Source organism: Siphateles boraxobius, unplaced genomic scaffold (genome assembly GCF_051911475.1).
Source record: "Siphateles boraxobius isolate OS27281-9 unplaced genomic scaffold, OSU_SipBor_1 66, whole genome shotgun sequence".
Taxonomy (NCBI): Eukaryota; Metazoa; Chordata; class Actinopteri; order Cypriniformes; family Leuciscidae; genus Siphateles; species Siphateles boraxobius.
Genome location: NW_027509193.1, coordinates 1500561 through 1520053, shown reverse-complemented (window position 1 = coordinate 1520053; position 19493 = coordinate 1500561). Strand labels below are relative to the sequence as shown.

Sequence of the window (19493 nt, the reverse complement as noted above, 5' to 3'; positions counted from 1 at the left end):
GTCCTACATAACTAACCATACATCAATGGAAAGTTTATTTATTCAGCTTTCAGATTTAGTTTGTCTGTATGAGACTAGCAGTAAGCTAGATGAACATTAGAATAACATACTGATCATATTCTAACATTTCATCATGTTGAACTATATAACATTGAAGTTTTATGTACATTTGCGCACCTGTCTAACATGTAAGAGCTCTATCAAGTCTAAGTTAGTCGTGGATGTGGAGCTCTCGGCATCTCGAAAACACCACGCTGATATTGATAATCGTTTTAGTTCTCCTTTTGTCCCAAAGTCTGCTTGTCATGATCTATAATGTTTGAAAGAAACAACAACAGCGTGCAGCTAGACGTTACGCACCATGCAGTTCTCTACGTCTGTCGCCATGGTTACTATGGCAGTACAAGCGGAAACCAGGGATAACTATATTTGTCATTGAGTGAACAGGGAGGGACGGCCCATTATTTAAAATGGGCATTTCTCTGAAATTATAAATCTTTGGCAACTTTTGGGATATTGTAAGTACACAACTACAGGATATATATCACACTGTGCAAGTGATTTCTGGATATTTTATTACAAAACTCTTACATATTGTACCTTTAAGGAAAAGAAAAGTGCAGCTGTTCGGTCGCCATTATACTCCCGTCAGTTCAGAACTAATTATTAAAAATAATAGCAATAAAATACAGAAATAAAAGTGCTTTATAATATCAGGGCAGTTATATGAATTTGAACAGCTTTTTCGTTTTTTGTAAGCTTTTTGTATAAATAGTATATTTGTGATCGTTGTTATAAAAGGTAATATTCAAGGGTTTCTTTTGAGTTCTTTTTGTCTTATGAATATAAGACAAAATAATTAAAAGATGAATAATATAATTTAGTTTTTCAGGAAAATATGGGGTTTGAAAACAAAGGAAAATGTCATTAAGAGTTCTGTTTAATTTTTTTTTGTCATGTCTATTTTAAATTCAGTCCAAAAAGAAATAGAAAAAGGGCAATACAAAAATAAATGTTCAATATCTTTAAGTTATGTGCTACAAAAAGTACATTTATCACAAACAGTACGAATATATCTAATGGCTGCTTTTACAGGATAACACCTATGAATAATTTTGTACATAATTTCTTTTAGTTTATTAGAATTAAAATATTTATAGGGTAATGTCCAAATGCTGTGACAAGATATACAATAAGGTTTAAACCATTTTGATTTACATGGAGGACTGGATCCGACATTAAAGGAATTTCTTATAAAATTGTTATTAAATCCTTTATCAAATAAAGAGAGACCATTTACAAAAAGTTGAGGATTTTGTAAGGTTGTATTATTAATATCTACGTCTGAGAATGTGGTTAAGATTATTATGCAGGGATAGCCTTAATTACTTTGTTCAATTATTTTTTTTATTTAGAAATAAACCATATTTTGAAATAAAATTTGGGTGCGTGTAAAATTGGCCATTAAATTGCCAACATTGCCCATTATCTTGTCAATAAGCTGGTTTACAATTAAAATTTTGTGCCGAACCCAATTCTCCATGTACAATGACTTCTTATTATGAATTATATTAGCAGTTCACCACAATAAACATGGAGTCGCCTTCATTCCGTATCGATGATTCCGGAAACCCCCGAATGACGTTCGGATCGTGTTCGGCTCTTGTAAACAAGGTCAAGTGTTCGCTGCAGTCTTTATTCTCCACTTGACTCGCTAGACACTTTCTGACAATTTCTCCTGCGAAGGATCCATCCAGCGACACAGCACACCTCCTGCAGGTACAGCGATGAATGCATAGGCATATGCAGCTACGCATGCTGATTTATTTCTGCATGTCTTTTTCTCGCACATATTTTGCTGCATGTTGTTTTCTCATATAGCCGATACGTCACGAAAAGATAGCATGGCGTTGTTTACATACTCTCGTAGTGTGAATTTCCTGCAGATGCTGTTGTGTCGGACTGATTTGAGAATGTCATTCAAGGGCATTACCTCATCAATATACACGAAAGATCTTGTGCAGTGCAGCAAAGTCATGTGTCTCTTCCAGCATTTACTCAGGTCTAGACTGCTTGTCAGCGTTACAGTGCAGTCATAACATTACAAGTTTTCATTGTATTAAATGCTTGATGATATTTACAATCATTTGAAGTCTAGCTTCAATGCAGATATTTAACTCATGACACTATTATTGCATGTAGGCTACAGTATAGGAGCCCATGCTAATGCTCTTTTGTTTTTCTGTCTTCAGGAATGAAACCACAAATTATAATTGGTATTCAGTCATATTTCACAATACATTTAGGATTGCTCTGTATAATACTCTGCCACTGAGATATTAATTCCTGAATCTATGCTATTATTTAATGGCTTGTTTAGTTCACAGTTAATTAACAACTATATTCTTCCTTATTTTATTAATATAAGTCAGGCTGTTAGGTCTTCAACCAGTTGTTTGGATAATCCTCAACCAGACTGAATTACAGACTGCTTTGCGTCACGTGTGCGTTCATCCCCAGATATTTATAGTCTATTCTAATGATGGACAAGCAGCTTTTGCATAGATAGTTATTTTTCATAATGATCTAAACGATGGTGATTATGCATTGTTTTATTTTTGGTGGTGTTTGCTGATAACTCGATTTTCACCGGACAGATAAAATAGGTGGAAAAAAAGAGCCACAACACTCTGGCATCATGGTGGAGAATTTTGCGCACTTTTTATCTACAGAAAATGATAAAATATCATTATTTTTATATTTTTATGGAAATAATATACTTTAAAAGAATATAATATAGTTACATTTATATTAAAAGCAGTTCTTTTTTTAACCACTTAAGTAAGTTTGAAGTACATTTCACTTCTATCACTTCTATTGTCTTTGAAATACAATTAAAGTTACTGCTGAATGAACTGACAAGCATTTATGATAAACTAAAATACACTGTAATGTCATTTCTATTGAAACTTGCATGTCATGTATTTAAATAGATTTGTGATTACATTTATAATGATGAAGTTGCAATTTAGTACATTTAAACATTTGAACTTTAAGCGTAATAACACACTACAGTTAAAATTATAATCAAGTACTTTACATGTCCTTTAGTATGTTAGTCAACACATCAAAATAAGTGCACTTCTTTAAAGCATGACAAAAGATTATTAATAACATCATTAATTTGACATTATTACAAAGTGCGTGTTTTAAAAGTCTACTTAAGTTTGTTAAGGTACAGTCATGAAAGTGTCTCTCTTTAAGTGCCCTTAAGAGTTGTATTTCAAATTAAATTTAATTTCACTTTTTTTTAAACAATATACTTTTAGGATTTGAAGTACACCACAAGTGCACATTCAGTACAATTAAACACACTCCTTTTCCACAAGGGTCGTATCAACACTGAACCCCTGAAGCTTTGCTTTATTTAGGTCAAGGGCAAGGTGTGACTGTTTTGGTCATAAAAATTTGTCATATACATCTGCTTTGTGTTTAATCATTGATCTGTTGTGAAAGTCAACAAACAGTCTGCTAGGTCAGCACATGTCTTTTCTGTGCTATGAAGTCATTTTGTCATTTCCTGTTGTTTTTTTCGGTGTTATTTGCTCTCTTGGAGGATTTCTGTGAGCACCAGCCATGATGATGCAGTGTCTTCAGTTTCTGGTCGAACCAACCAAGAATGTTGCAGAGAAGTTTAAGGTACCTTGCAAAAATATCTCGGTAGTCTAAGTGGCTTACAAACAATGATGAAAAAAGAGGGACATCAGGAGTTGGTATAACAACATTAAAGTTGGTAATTTTTTTGTCTTTCCTGAAGTCCAAAAGAGAATTAAAAGGCCCGTTTAGCTGGTCATTGTAACTGATTTCAATAGCGGTGAGTCTTTTGCTGCTCATGAGACTTAAGTCAGAGGAAGTAGGTCACGCATGAACTGCATTTTAATCAAATACTGTCCTTCATTGTTTGCCGTAGCCTTCATGAACAACATAAACTGTCTGAAATGACAACATGGCTGCATCTGAAACCACATACTTCCCTACTATATAATAGGAGAAAACAGTACGTGAAAAGAGTAGAATGTCCGAATCCTCAGTATTCATAAAGCAGTAGGAGAGAAATCCCCAGATGGCCTACTGCTTTCGCTCAGATTCTGAAGTGTGCATCCGATGGACACTTTTCTGTCCCAGGAGGCCACGGGTGAGGATACGTCATAATCGAACATGGAGGAGAACAGCGACACGTGTGTTTTCAAATGTGAGTAAACATGGTTCCTTGTGTCGCATTTGTTGAACTACTGTAGAGTAAACTGTTGAAGTGTTGAAGCTGTAAAGACGCTAGATAGTAGGGGTGTCACAATATATTACAATCCAAAAATGCAACAATATGTATCGTGGAGAGTGACAATATGTATTGTGGATAGTTCACCCACAATAAAAATTACTGTGTGAGAAAAAAGTCAAGTTTACAGAGTTTTAGTGTCAGTACTACATTAAGCTTCTATATAATGTTGAATATAATGCAATGGGGCATATTTATGGATCCTGATAATGCTAAATGTCTTATGTTACCAGTAAAAGTGGACTACATTATTTTAAATATATCTAGTCAGTGAAAAAGTGCAAGCATATTCGTCTAAAATAATGTTTTCAGTTTCAGAATCATGAGTATTTTTATTCTGGTGTCACTATTGTCCTGTGTATTGAGTTTCCAGCACCAAGTCCAAGCCTATTCATTTACACCCCAATGTTAAACGTACTCGGTTACTAACGTAACCTTGGTTCCCTGAGTGTAGGGAACGAGTATTGCGTAGCTAATACACAGTGGGGAAACTCCTTTCCTCGAGAATATTGAAGCCTATATTTTAAAACGCAGTACAGCTGCACAACGAGCACAGTAGAGCTTCTAGCCAGAACAAGACTTGTGCTTATGGACAGTAAATCGTGTAAAACTGATAAAACCGGACAACCATCGGGTTCACTCATCATATAGAGAGGGCTCGAGCTTGCAAGCAAGGTACCTCCATGTTATAGAACTTAACAAACGTGGATGGTGAGGACCAGCCGGCCGCTGCACATATGTCTTCAATTGGTACACCACTAGACCAGGCCCACGAAGAAGCCATGCCCCTTGTGGAGTGGGATAAACCTGCCCTATGGGACAAACCTGCCCCACCAAGGTGTATGCCAGGGAAATGGCGTCCAATATCCACCTTGATAGTCTCTGCTTCGTGACCGGTAACCCTTTGGTGCGGCCGCCGAAGCATACGAAAAGCTGTTCCGACTGCCTGTACACTGTGGAGCGCTCCAGGTAGATTTTAAGAGCTCTGACAGGACAGAGCAAGTTAGCCTCCCTGTCGTTTACTGAGGGGGGAAGTGCTAATAATGTGATAAACTGTGCTCTGAACAGAGTTGAGAGCACTTTGGGTACGTAGCCATGTCTTGGCTTGAGGATAACTCTGGAATCACCAACCCCAAACTCCAAGCATGAAGGGCTCATGGAGAGCGCCTGCAAGTCGCCCACTCACTTAACTGATGCCAGGGCCAACAGGAGAGCAGTTTTCAGCAAAAGTGGCTTAAGATCAGCCGACTGAAGCTGTTCAAATAGGGGATCCTTCAGAGCTCCAAGGAACTCGGAGGGTTTCCATGCCAGCATAGAAGGGGGCCGAGGGGGGTTCATCCTCCTGGCCCCTTTGAGGAAGCGAACGATGAGGTCACTTTTCCCTAGTGATTGGCCAGCCACAGGAGCATGGTAGGCTGCTATGGCCGCCAACATACACTTTGAGCGTGGATGGGTTGCGTCCCACGTCCAAAAGCTCTTACAGGAAGGAGAGGACTGCTGATACCTTGCATGACTGGGGTTCGAGGTCTCTAGCTGTGCACCAGCTGGTCAACACTGACCACCTCAGAGAATAGAGGCGCCTAGTAGATGGTGCTCTAGCCTCTGTGATATTATTCAAGACCTTTTCTGGGAGGTCCCAGGATCATCGAGACGGGAGGGAACGCATAAATGGGAATGGGCCAGTGCGTCCCTGTTCTTTGAAAAGAACATTGTGCACCCAGTGTTGCTCTCTGTGGCAAAGAGCTCGACCTCTGCCCTGCCAAACACACTCCAGATTAGGCACGGTCTGTGGGTTGATAGACCACTTGCCGGGGGGAATGTTTTTGTCTCGAGACAGCATCTCCGCACCCAGATTTTGGATGCCCTGGATGCCTCAAAGATTGCAGGTTGGCTTTTGCCCAGAGGAGGAGGTTTCTGGCCATGATATACAGGTTGCCCGATCTGAGGCCACCCTGGCGATTTATGTAGGACACCACCGACATGTTGTCTGAAGGGACCAAGACGTTGTGTCCTCTCAGGCCTGGCAGAAATGCTTTTAGGGCTAAACAGACTGCTCTCATTTCGAGGCAGCTGATATGTAAGCTCTTCTCCGGGCTCGACCAGAGGCCTGAGACAGGCTTGCCCTCATGCAGCGCCCCCCAACCTAGGTTGGAGGCGTCCTTGAAAATTGCCCCCCTCCTGGAGGCCACACCCATGGTCACGCCCGACTGGTACCAGTTCGGGGCTTTCCAGGGAGTCAGGGATCTTATGCAGCCCTGGTTCACCGTGATTTGCAGGCGTCACGCATGGGTTACACCGCCATGGTGTGCAGGGCCAAGAGGTGGTAAAAGCGCGTCCAGCGAGGGCTAAAGTGTTTCGGCAAGGCTTTGAGGGGTGAACCGCTCTAGTTCTCCATCCAGCAGCATAGGGCGGGCAGAGATGAGCGGCGATTGCTACTTCGAGAGGCGGCAGCTTCTCGTATCCTTTTTCCGCGGCGACAGAAGGGAAGGGGCTTCTAGGAGAGTGAAGAAGGCGCTGTCCGCTGTATGCAAGGCTCGTTCTAGCTGAGATGGCTTGATTACACGGCGAAGGCTTTGGATGAGGCAGAGACGTAAAAGGTTGCTGAAGGAGATATCTGATACTTTGGCAAAATGGTGGGCTTATATAGCCATAAGCCGCGCCCATTCTGGCGGTGTCTGACCTGCTTAGGCATGAAGCTGCCTGATTGGTTCGCGCGTCTGAGCCGCTTCGCCATAGGATGTGCAGTTGTTGTAGCACAGCCAATGGGCGAGCTAGACGCTCTACTGTGCTTGCTGTGCAGCTGCACTACGTTTTAAAATATAGGCTTCAATATTCTCGAGGAAAGGAGTTTCCCCACTGCGTATTAGCTACGCAATACGAAGTGACCATTCTTGAAAGGGAACAAAAATTTAGCATTTTAACCAACAGTACATTTTTAGTTAACATTTTACCATATGTCTTGGAGTATTGCAATTATAAAAGTATCAAATAATAATGGGAATAGCTGGAACAAAAATATTGCTTTTTTAAATTATTTTCTATTGACTGCTTTTGTATTATGTTTGTGCGTTTTTGTAGGATCTGAAATGACGGCAGACTGGTGTGAGCGCTGAGGTTTAAGCATCCTGGAAATGCTAAAGTGCCATGGATGAGACCCTGACATATCACCTTTTGTGCTTAGGAAAAACAAACAAAAAAAAAACACAGTGTTCGAACAACGTGAAGGCGAGTAAATTTGACTGAATTTAATTGGCACAGCTGTGTTGAGATGGCAGTGTGGAGTTCACCGCATGTAAATATGTGATTGTTAGAACAATAAGTTTGAATAAAGCTTTGTTTCATGTGTTGTTGACTTGTATATGTGTTTATTTATTGTGATGATTACTTTTATTCATTCTTTTACTCATTTATTCATGTTTACTTTTATTGTCAGTAAGTAAAATATAACTATTTCATTAATTTATGTATTAAGTCATTGCTTGACTGAAAATTGAGATTTATTCACATCGGCTCCATTTGTCTAGTGTGTATTCATGCATATCTATGTCATATGACAGAACAAATTAAATTACATTTAGCTTGTTTTACTAAAATGTATTTTCATTAAATAAATGTAATATAATTAAGTGTTGGTCTGCATTTATCATTATTATTGTGTGTAAGTGTCGGGGTGGGCTAGCAATGCAATTCATTCTGGGATAATCTTAATTTTTAAGTTGTGATACTTCGAGTATCACAATATTTCGAGTATAAAAAGCAGACATTACAAACGCTGAGGGAAACTGTACTAGGTAGGGCTGTCGAGTTACTGATGTTAGTACACCTGCCGCTTAAACCTTGTTTTTTTCAAGGTATCAAAAAGTACAGAAAATGTCAAAATTACATACAAAGAATTACAATAAAAGCAAATCACCATTTATACGTATGTATAATACCAATATGTATATATATATATATATGTATTTATGTATATATCAATAATAAAATAAAACAAAAAAAGCATGAAAACTTTAACAAAATAAATTAAAAAGGTGAAATAAGGATGAAATATTTTGGATGTAGCCCTACTATTGAACCTCTCTTTTAAAAATAATAAATAAAGGATTTTGATGAGTGAATTTGCTGCGGCGAATATGAAATTTTGCAAGGATCAATAATAGATAAATAAAAACAATTATAGATGCGCTTGTTACTACGTCGTAGGTCACATGATAACGTTAACAAGGTGGATGATGTCTGAATTGCATTCATACTACACGCATTCAGGCTATATAGTATGCAATCTTTTAGCGCTTGCAAAGTACTGATTGAAATTAAATACTTAATCAGAGAGTACGCGATTTCGGATACAGCCATAGTCTCATGTAGTCAAACTTTTGACTATCAGCATAAAGTCTGGTCCACATTACAGCTCACTGTAGCCAAGAACCGCACACACGCAGGAATGACTGACATGAAAATAGGCCAATCACAGTTTGCTTTGTTTTAATGTGTCGTTTAGGGGCAGGGGATTTCTGTCCATCATAAGGAAAATGCACAGAATGATTAATCTGACAGTGCCTTTGGACAGTCCGTCACTGAGACTGGAAATGAAATCGCTTTAATAATGTTTTTTTTTTCGTGTGTGTACAGGAGTTTCGTAAGAAGGCAAAGAATGAAAAGAGAGAACCGCTGGACGAGAGCCAGCAGTTCATTGTGGATCTCGCCAAGGATCTGGGACGGGTCTGTCAGGTACAGCCACAGATACATATACCACAGATACATGACCAATACAGGTTGGGAAAAATCTGAATTTAAAGGGTTCATGACATGAGAAATCAAATTTACCTTGACCTTTTGACATATAAAACAAAGAATGTATTTAATCAAGCTCCAAAAACAGCTCGTTTTGATATTACGAGATCTGTGATGTCACACAGGCTAATACATTTGCATATGACCGCCTCCAGAGCAAGACATCAATGTTCATCACACCATAGGGGATCGTCACAAGTGAATAGAGCCCATTATAGAATAGAATAGAATAGAATAGAACCCCGTAGCTTATAATGTACAGTCCTCGTTTTTAAGTAGAATTCAGTTCCTTGATGGCATGTGCGTAAAACTGTTCAGGAGTCTGGAGGTGCGTGTCCTAAGAGACAGATAACACTCTCCGGATGGCAGAAGAGTGAAGAGAGGATTGCAAGGATGAGAGGAATCCTTTATTATGTGTATGATGTGCCTTCTTCACCAGAGAATGTGTGTTAAAAGTCCATGTGAGTTCCCGGGATATATATGTGGCGAGAAATTTAAAGGTGGTCATCCTCTCCACCATTTCTCCCTAGATATACAAGGGAGCAGGTTCCTCCTCCTGTTTCCGGAAATTAATAATGAGCTCCTTTGTCTTGGAGGTATTGAGTTGTTACAGAGGCACAATTCTGAAAGTTCAGATTTCCTGTCGGCCCGGTCATGATCAAGCAGTCTTTCACCAGTTTTTGCTCCGCGTTTACCAGCTCCAGTGCTTCCATTTTGTTTTGGCGTTTGGTTAGAAAAATACTGGGCAGCGCAGGTTTGCGGGATGCTCTCCTTAGCCTTTTTTGTAATCCCTCCAAACAGCCCCCGCTTCTCCTTTCCCTACGCCCCCTCCTGCGTTTCCCGGCCGGTATAATAGTTCCCTATAATAGTTTCAGATAAAGTCCAGTTAAAAAAATTTAGTTGCTAATTGACAAACAGGCATACAAAACAAGCAAAATGAACAAAAAAACCCCGTTTCATAGACAATGTACGTGCGCGCCACCATCTTAGATGATATTATAATCACTGACGCTGTTTACACTGATACAGTTTACAGATGCGCGTTCAGCTTACGACATTCTCCACATGTCTGAGTCTGCTGACAACAGGACAACTCGAGGAAGAGTGAAAGAACGTCCAGTTTAAACAGCTGCTTTTTGTCTCTGTACAATGGTGTCCAGGATCGCATGTTTGTTCGGAGCATTTTGTTTTGTAACCGAGGCACAGTGTAATGGAGAGTTCGCAAAGAGACTTTTGTTGCCAGATGAAGCGGTCAGATGTATTTGATCTGACAGCTGCATCGCAAAACGCAAGTAAATGATTTCATAATGCTTTGTCTGTAAATTACATTTTATATCGATCATGCTTTCAAAACAATACTCGTGTTCAATAGCGAGTGGCTGTTGATACTGTTTCCTATGCAGTGACGTTAGTCAATCATAACAGTGGCCGTTTACTGACAAGCCTTAAAGGATCCGCGCCTTAAAGGGATAGTTCACCCAAAAATTAAAATTCTGTCAGTATTTACTCACCCTCATGTTGTTCCAACCCCGTAAGACCTTCGTTCATCTTCGGAACACGAATTAAGATATTTTTGATTAAATCTGAGAGCTGGATCACTCCTCCATAGGCTTCTTCAGGGATTGAAACTTGCCGGCCCCGAAAAGTTATTAAAGACATCGTTAAAATAGTCCAAGTGACTACAGTGGCTCAATCTCAAGTTTATCAAGCGACGAGAATACTTTTTGTGCGCAAAAATAAACAAAAATAACGACCTTATTTCAACTATTCATTTCCTTCTCTGTTGGCTTCTTGTCAGTTCACGTAGTGTGATTGCGTAGAGCTACGTCACACGTAGGCTCACTATTGGTCGACGCTGGTCATGTGTGTGATGCGTGTGACGTACAACTGAAACAGAAGCTTACGCTATTACACTAGTGGACTGACTCGAGGCTGACACGTGTGTGTATGTGTCACGTGTGTGTGTGTGTGTGTCACGTGTGTGTGTGTTGTGTGTGTGTCCTCTCTCCTGCTGGTCACAGAGGTCGGAGGTTTTGGAGCACGTCTCTAATGGTGAGGATGTTTGGCCGACTCGCTCCTGCAGGGCCTTCATTCTGGAGTGGGCATCTCTGCTAGAGAGCAAGGTGAGATACACATTTATACCTTTACTGACGTTTTTCTGCACTCACTGAAACCAAATGCTGCAAAGCACTAGGTTTTGTCACCAAATATTGTTATAACAGAAACGACCAATGCAGACGGATGGCTGGCCAGAGAGCAGCGACTGGAAGGATCAGGACATGGAGAACGCCAAGACACTCATCCTCACCTGGGCCAAAGACCTGAGGGCCCAACCTGAGGTACACACATCACACTGGATCTGCCTGAGAAATACCGTCTCCATGGCTTTCTGTGTAACCCTAGAACGCCTACTGTATGGTATTTGATATGCAAGTTTCTAAGGCCTCTAAAGTAAATGATCGACATGATCTAAACTTTGCTGTAAAACACACAATCTACCACATGCCTTTTGTCATCTGATTGATAGTTTATACTTTTTTAGCATGTAAAAGGCTTTTTAGTGTATTTGTGAAAATGCCAACCTTCGTGGTTCATGTGTTTTTCTGCTGTTAAATCTTTACGGATTTTTATAAAGTAAACGTTAGAATAACTTTTATATTGTTGATAATATTTCAAGATGAACACTTTATGGACTGAAGCAATTTAGAATTATGTGATTATCCATACAAATGTTTTTTTTTAAGAAACATTTACATTATACATTATACAAACTATCAGAATTTTATCTTGCCTTTTGGCTATAAAAATATCAGCATCTGCATAAAATTGCATATTTTTGGGGCTCAGTTTGGGCGTTTCCTCCTTTAAAAGGAGCCCCTTTTAAATATGAGCTCCATATTGTCACTATATCACACTGTAAACCCGAATAAGTTGGCAAAACTAAAAAAAATTAGGTAATCAGTTACATGCAAAATTTTAAGTTAATTAAAAAAATTATTAAGCAGAACTTCAGCTAATTCATACACATTACATACTCAACACATACTTAAAATTGTTATGTAATCGTTGTTATGTAATTACATTGTTATGTAATTGTTATGTAACGAAACTGCATTTCGTTGCACTGCATTTCGTTGCCTTGTACCTGTACTTGTGTAATGACATTAAAGTTGAATCTAATCTAATCTAATCTAATCTCAATTTAAATATTTTTAGTAGTGGAAACTACCTTGTTAATTAACACCATGCTTTGATAGCAGTAGCATAGCACTTGCAGAATGAGTAATATGAAACATTTAACATATATCTGTTTGCAAACTAAGCTCATGCTGAACTAGAAACTTCAACGGAAACTCTTCTAAACTAGCAAAACAAAACATTAAACACTACTAAATCTCCCACTTAACATTAATATTGCACACACAAAAAAATCCATTATATAACACTTAATTTTAGCATTTACTTTCCCTTTTGAGTGTCATTGCAAAGCATGCTGGGAAATAGAAATCCCAGCTCAGTTTCAGTTAAATTTAAATTTGTCTAAATTAAAAAGTTCAAGTTCAAAACCCAAAAACAATGAAACAATTCAGATTACTTAAAATGTGTCAGTGTTGTGAACTCAAAAGAAAAATCAATTTCTGAATACTCAAAAAAGTTAATTTGATTGAACTAACTTGTTTAATTTGAGTTGGCTCTACTCAAACCTATTAATTAGGGTTTTTTAGTTAGGGTTTACACTGTATATGTGTCATAAAAGCCTGATGGATCAAATATGATATAAAACACACATGGAAACTTTTTCATGTTTTTTAAAGGTTCAATAAACTGTTGCATATTGCACAGCAACTTGACATTTTGCATCTATGTCAAGCTTTACAGGGTTAAAGAAAGCCCGTAGAGCCGAACTTCCTTTGTGTTCAGTGGAGAAAAGTATCAGCGTACAGGTTTTAAATGACATCCTCAGATCTGTATGCTATTGTTTTTTGAATATTGTTTTTTGGTGGTGAATAGTTGCATGTCAGTTGCATTGAGTGGCATCTTTGCATCATCCCGTGTGCAGCAAAGTGTCTGGCCTGGAGAGCAGGTGGTGGCGGTTTTGGATGACTTTGAGACTCACTGGAAAAGAGGGCGGATGTCCACCCTGCAGTCGGCCTTGGAGCTGGTGTTCTGGACACTCATCAACAAAGAACTAGACAAGGTATGAAGGAAGTCACATCGCAGGAACTTCAGAGGGGAATTCAGCCCCACAAACGGCTTTATAGTAACACAAAACCTTGCTGATTTATCTGTGTGTTCAGGAAAACATTCCCCAAAAGTGGCTCATGTGGAAACAGAGGAGCCAGAAAATAGGTCAGATCTTCTCTTCAGTGTCTTGAATATCATGAATATAAAAAGTAAATATGTCAAAGGTGCTATAAACAGCTTTAGCCATTGTCAGCAAACCTGAATCTGTTCTCATCCCTCCCTCTGGTCATTTTTTTTTATATATAAAAAATTGAGTGTTCATCAGAGGAGTCCAAGACCCTAGGACCTTTGTTGCACTTGAACCATAAATAACACCACACACACAAAAAATGTAATGGATTCGAGGAGTTTTATGGTTTAAATTGAAAAAAGTAACAAATCCTTCCCTCACGGGTCAATTTGACCCCCTTAGGAATGAAAGAAATGCGAGGAATGCTTTAGTTATCATAGAAAAACCTAAAAATGCTCAAAATTCAAACAAAAAACGCTAAAACTTTACCAGAAAATTATCAAATTATCAAAATGAAATGAAATAAGCTTTCTGGACAAAAGAAAATTAAGTATATTTTTAGGGCTTTGGAATATTTTGACCTGCGAGGGAAGGATTTGTTATAAAGTGCGAGGGAAGGATGAAGGTTGAAAGCCGAGAGCGTTTCTGATTGGCTAAAATGTGATGTGATGCACATGTAAACACAATATTTTCATTTGATTCAAGAGTTTAGCATCCATATAACACTTGCAGTGTATTTATTTAGATGAATATATATTCATGTGTCTGCATGGTATTAACAAATCCTTTATTTTTAATATTTTTCGCTCAATTCTCTTTTTGTTGTCACTAGGTGCCACCCCATATATTCCTCACGTTGGTAAGTCACATGTTAGTGCTTCTGAATATATTCCAGAAAGCTTTGCAATTATAGTGTGGATTGATTATTAAGATTCAGTATGAACTTCAGCTAATTGTTGCTTTTGCTTTATTTAGTGTGGGACTGGATCTGTGATGCAGGAGGTAAGACATGTGCTCTGATGAACAGCATTGCTGACTACAAAGACAGCTGCGCTTCTAAAGCTTTATCCTTACTGTAACAGAACCTCATAACAGGGCAGCATCATACAAATAGTGTTTCTCACATGAGATTCAACTCACATTTGACAAGATTGCGCCTACAATAGATACACTACCATTCAAAAGTTTGGGGTAGTTAAGATTTTTTTTATGCTTTAGAAAAAATAAGTATCCCATGTTGACCAAAGCTGCATTTATTTGACAAAAAATACAGTAATATTTCAGAATGCCATTTATTCCTGTGATGGCAAAGCTAATTTTTTAAGCAGCCTTAAAGCAGGCTTACAGAAAACATTCTAAAATCATTTTGCAAATGTTACCATTAAGTTATGAAAAGTTTTTTAAATGTCTTGAAAAGGTTGTTGTTGTTGTTATTGTTGTTGTTGTTGTTGTTGTTGTTTTTGGGGGATTATGTGAACATTCCATTTCATCATTCTTCAAACATCATGGGAATGTTACTTTCAATGATCTCTGAACGTTCTGAAACAAGTCATTTAAAACGTTAAATTTTTTTTTGATGAACCTCTAACTAAAATGTTTTAGAAAAAAAAAGTTCCATGAACAATTTATATGTTTAACGTTTTGAGAACATTATTAAAGACCAGATAACTTTGAACTAACATTCTATTAATGTTACTTGAAGATTAACATTGATAATCGTATTATTATCAATATTGAATACTGTTGTGCTACTTTCTATTTTTAGTGGAAACCGTGATACAGTTTTTCAGGATTTTTTGATGAATAGAAAGTTAAAAAAAACAGCATTTATTTGAAATAAATATATTTTTGTAACATTATAAGGTCTGGTTTCACAGACAGGGCTTAGATTAAGCCAGGATTAGACCTTAGTTCAATAAGGGCATTTAAGATGCTTTTATAAACGTGCCTTAGGAAAAAAAAACATTACTGAGGTGCATCTTGAGACAAAACAATGGCAAGTAAATACACTGAAATCTATTTGAAATACATGCATTTTATGCTAAGTATACTGCAAATACATTTACATATTTATGTACTTAATTTAAATACCCTGCAATTGTACTTTTAGTTTACTAAATTGATATAAATAAAGCCTGCTAAATTGGAAAAACAAATTTTGTACTTATTGCACGTTAGTTAATGCAGAAATAGTGTTAAAGTTGAGATATACTTCAGTATATTTGATTGTGCTAAAGTACAACTATTGCAAGTATACTTCAGGTACACTTAAAATATCTTTCATTTAAAGACTGATATTATACAGAGATCATACTATCCTTACTAATAGTGATATTAAAACACATTTTAGGCTTAATATTAAGAGTGCAATAAAAAAGTGCTCCAAATAATTGTCTCAAGCGATATGTTAGTAAATATGTTAATTGATTTGTACTATACTTAGTATGAAATAAATGTATTTTAAACACATTTTAGTATAGGTTTTTTTCACTAGGGAGTCCAAGATGCTTTCAGTTAAAACAGCTCAAACTTGGATTATAGTTATTATAGGGACTAGCTTAAGCCCTGTCTGTGAAATCAGGGCAAAATGTCTTTAGTGTCACTTTTGATCAATTAAATGCATCATTGCTGGGTAAAAGTGTAAATAAAATTTGCCATTAGCATGTTGCTAAGTAACACTGTGAAATTCAAATAAGTAAAAATACACATCACAGACAAATACTGAGTAAAATTCAGATTTCTTGAGCTATTTACTTACTAAAACATACTTTACGTACTAAAATACGATTTAATACCAAAAAGTAATCTGCCATCTTGTCGCAAAGCATTATGGGATTAGCATAGCATGGTATAGCATCACATACAAATATACATACTGGTATACTGATAGAATTTAGTCTGAATTATAAATAGAGTCTGGAAAGTATTCTAGAATTAGAATTTTGCATAAAGGCCCTCACACACCAAGCCGATTCAACGAGAGCTGTTCTCTGATTGGCTGTTCAGTTTAGTGATGAAAGCAAAGCAAAGAAGTCAAGACGGTACAGACAGAAGCCTGTTATAATTTTAGGTTATCTTACCTGAGCATTACAGTATGCGAATATTTTCATAATAACATGAGCCTCCTGGAAAAAAGAAAGTGATCAGCGTGATTGATATTCAAAATGGTTAGCAAGCGCTGCTTTGTTTGCGGTTTGTAAATCAGCAGGCCTATTTTTGGTTTTCCTTTTTGAATGACGAAAATAGACCATTGATATAGACAGTTCTTTCCCTACATGCAGGTGCAGAACGCATGTGCTAGTTGACAGTCACCTTTAGTCCTTTTAGTGTGTTCAAACGCAGCTTTTCGGCCAGACGCAACTAACGTGTCAGCTTTCGTCACCTCTAGTTATTTGACATTGGGTTGGTGTGTCCCAGGCTTAAAAATGGTATCCTTTAAACCATAAGCTTTGTATCGAAAACAAGGCGTTGATGATTTAAGATGCGTCCTACATTTGCTGCTCTTTAGCCATTTTGAACAATTCATAGTTTATAATTTGATTCATTTGTCTTGACCCTCCATAGTTGAGGTGACCCTTGACCTGGACACTGCCAATCCCGACCTGCTGATCTCCGAGGACGAGAGGCGCATGCGCTGTGGGTTCAAGCGCAAAGACGTGCCCAACTATCACCAGCGCTTCGACGGTTGGTGGTGCGCGGTGGGATCCGAAGGCTTCGCCTCTGGCCGCCAGTACTGGGAGGTGGACGTTGGAGAAATGGACTGGCGTATCGGCGTGGCGAAAGAGTCAGCTTTGCGTAAGGGCTTCAAGTCCCTGAACACCGACACGGGATACCTGAGCCTTCGGCTGGAGCGTGGCACGGAGCTGAAGGCCCTCACCGTTCCCTTCACCGGCCTGCCGGCCTCCTTAATTCCTCGAAAGGTCGGCGTCTACCTTGACTTCGGCCTGGGCCAGCTGTCCTTCTATGACGTGGAGAACCGCTCGCACATCTACACCTACAACGAGACATTTGACGAGAAGCTCTTCCCGCTCTTCGGGACGGTGGAGATCGCGAAGGACCTGGTGGTCAGATCTCCGGGGAACAGGAGCCAATGCCTGTGTCCCGGGATGTGCCTGTGGGGTTGAGGTCCCATCGACTCCAACCAGAGCCCAGTGCTTAATCTCTAGAGCAGTGGTTCTCAACCGGTCCCAGCCTGAAAATATGTTACGCTTTGTTCAGAGAGATGCAAGAAAGTGCAACAAATACATTTTTATAAAGTATACTTTGGGCTTGTCACGAATGAGACGTCTGATTCATTAGTCACTATTGGTAAATAACTAGAAAATTAGGTAAAAATGATTTGTGCTAGAAACCATGAGTTAAGTATTAGGATAATAAATTTAAAAAGTACAATATTAAGCTGCGTAACGGACCGTTTTTGAACAGCTAGAATAACTGGAAGCGGACGAGACCGGAAGCCTCACACATTCAAGCCTCTTACATTAAAAAAGAGGGATAGTTAAGGTGGCGAAATAAGTGGGATTGGGAACTTTTAAAGGGGCTATATGTAAGAATTTAACTTTTTTATTGCCAATGTGAGACCAGCGTGTAACGAAAATACAAAAAACAGATCTTCCCCGACTTCCTAGCCTGTACAGACTGAATTTATGCGAAGGACTCGAGGCGTTTTTCCTGTTAAAATCCAAAAGATGTGACGTTTATGCGCGCTTCCGAAAGCCTCTCTTCCGTTCAATGACACATGATGCTTATGTTCAGGATAATGCCGAAAGAGCCGTTCTGTACTGTAATGTCAACGTGTCATATAGTCGCTCTCAGAAGCGTGGATGGCGTGGGGATGTTCGCTAATATCACTGCAAAGGTATTTACGACTTATTTTTACTTCTAAGTGAAGAACAAAAAAAACGCTGCTATGATCTGGGCCTTGAATCACATTCAGTCTCCTGTACGTTACGTGTTCGCGAGCACAAGCAATAAGATGCTGACTGCAGTTCACTTAATGGCCACCGGTGTCGCTAAAAACGGGTTTCTACATAAAGCCCCTTTTAAGAGGGAACACAACGCTAGTGTTATTTTGGCGCAAATAAGTTTGTCACTTGGTCGACAGACAATCCTCCCCTTTCTCGGAAACCATGAACAAATGAAGCAAGGTAAAATATAATTTGACGCAGACTACATTAAACGCAGGTTCACTTGCAGTGGTTTGTGACAAACCTAATGTGACTGGCGAGAAACAATCGAAATTCAAAAGACAATTAGAAACCCCTCCAGCTTTGAAGAGAATTGTCTTCTTCAGCCAATACATGTTAATGATTTTGTGTATTGTTGAGCATATGCAAGATTAATACAAGTGAGTGTTTGATGCTAAGGACTATTTTTTGACAAACAATAAACATACACTGTGTTGGGTCGTTTGATGTAAAAAAATAAATAAGTGTATAGTCCTGAAGCAAAACCAGTTGAGAACCAGTGTTCTAGACCTCATTAGCTTTAGATAAACCACTGGGCCATATTAGATGGTCAGTCCTTATGACTGACAGCGATCCAGACCAATAATTTCATCAAGGTAGTACGATGTCTTTCAGCGACTGCTTCTGTGGTACTTCTGAACCTGCGTCTGTCTGAACCTTATTATAATAGTGTTCACCTGCCCTGTCTGCACTTTCACATTCATCTGACAAACTCAAATCATGAAAAATGCACTTTATGTGAATAATAAAAAGAAATAGCTTCAACCCTGTGTGTTCACTCTTATTTATCTGTCAGATATTACTCATTTGTACATTATGTAAAGATTACATAAACATGCATTGTGAGATAAATTTACTAGTGCAAATGGCAAATGTGTGTCATGCTCTAATAGTGATGAATTTATAGTTAAAATTGTGTTTAGAGTAGTTATGATTTAGGCATTGGTAAAAACCAGGCATAATTTAATTGAGTGCATTTATTAGAACATAGAGTTTTACACCAGAAAAATGCTCAAATACATCTTCATATTAATTTAATATTAATTATTTATTAATTTTATATAGATTTGTGATTTTAGTGAAAAGGAAAATGTATACAACTAATTTGCAATAGGCTGAATGTATGGAATATTATTAAACT

The 19493-nt window shown here is 38.3% G+C and overlaps 1 protein-coding gene and 1 long non-coding RNA gene across 2 annotated transcripts in view; both read left to right on the top strand.

Annotated features, from left to right (window-relative positions):
* Positions 1-19117, top strand: part of LOC143721338 (uncharacterized) — a 135603-nt gene extending 116486 nt beyond the window's left edge. The window contains exon 2 of the long non-coding RNA XR_013196716.1: positions 18244-19117. This is a non-coding gene — a long non-coding RNA (uncharacterized LOC143721338). The remainder of the gene's footprint in view (positions 1-18243) is intronic.
* LOC143721330 (butyrophilin subfamily 1 member A1) lies at positions 1559-19117 on the top strand. Its single transcript, XM_077211617.1, has 10 exons — positions 1559-1779; positions 3617-3699; positions 8969-9067; positions 11152-11253; positions 11353-11469; positions 13191-13328; positions 13429-13480; positions 14218-14244; positions 14361-14387; positions 16950-19117. Exons 2-10 carry the CDS (start codon positions 3637-3639, stop codon positions 17507-17509), a joined length of 1185 nt encoding a protein of 394 aa, XP_077067732.1. The 5' UTR covers positions 1559-1779; positions 3617-3636; the 3' UTR covers positions 17510-19117.
* Positions 19118-19493: the final 376 nt, after the last annotated feature.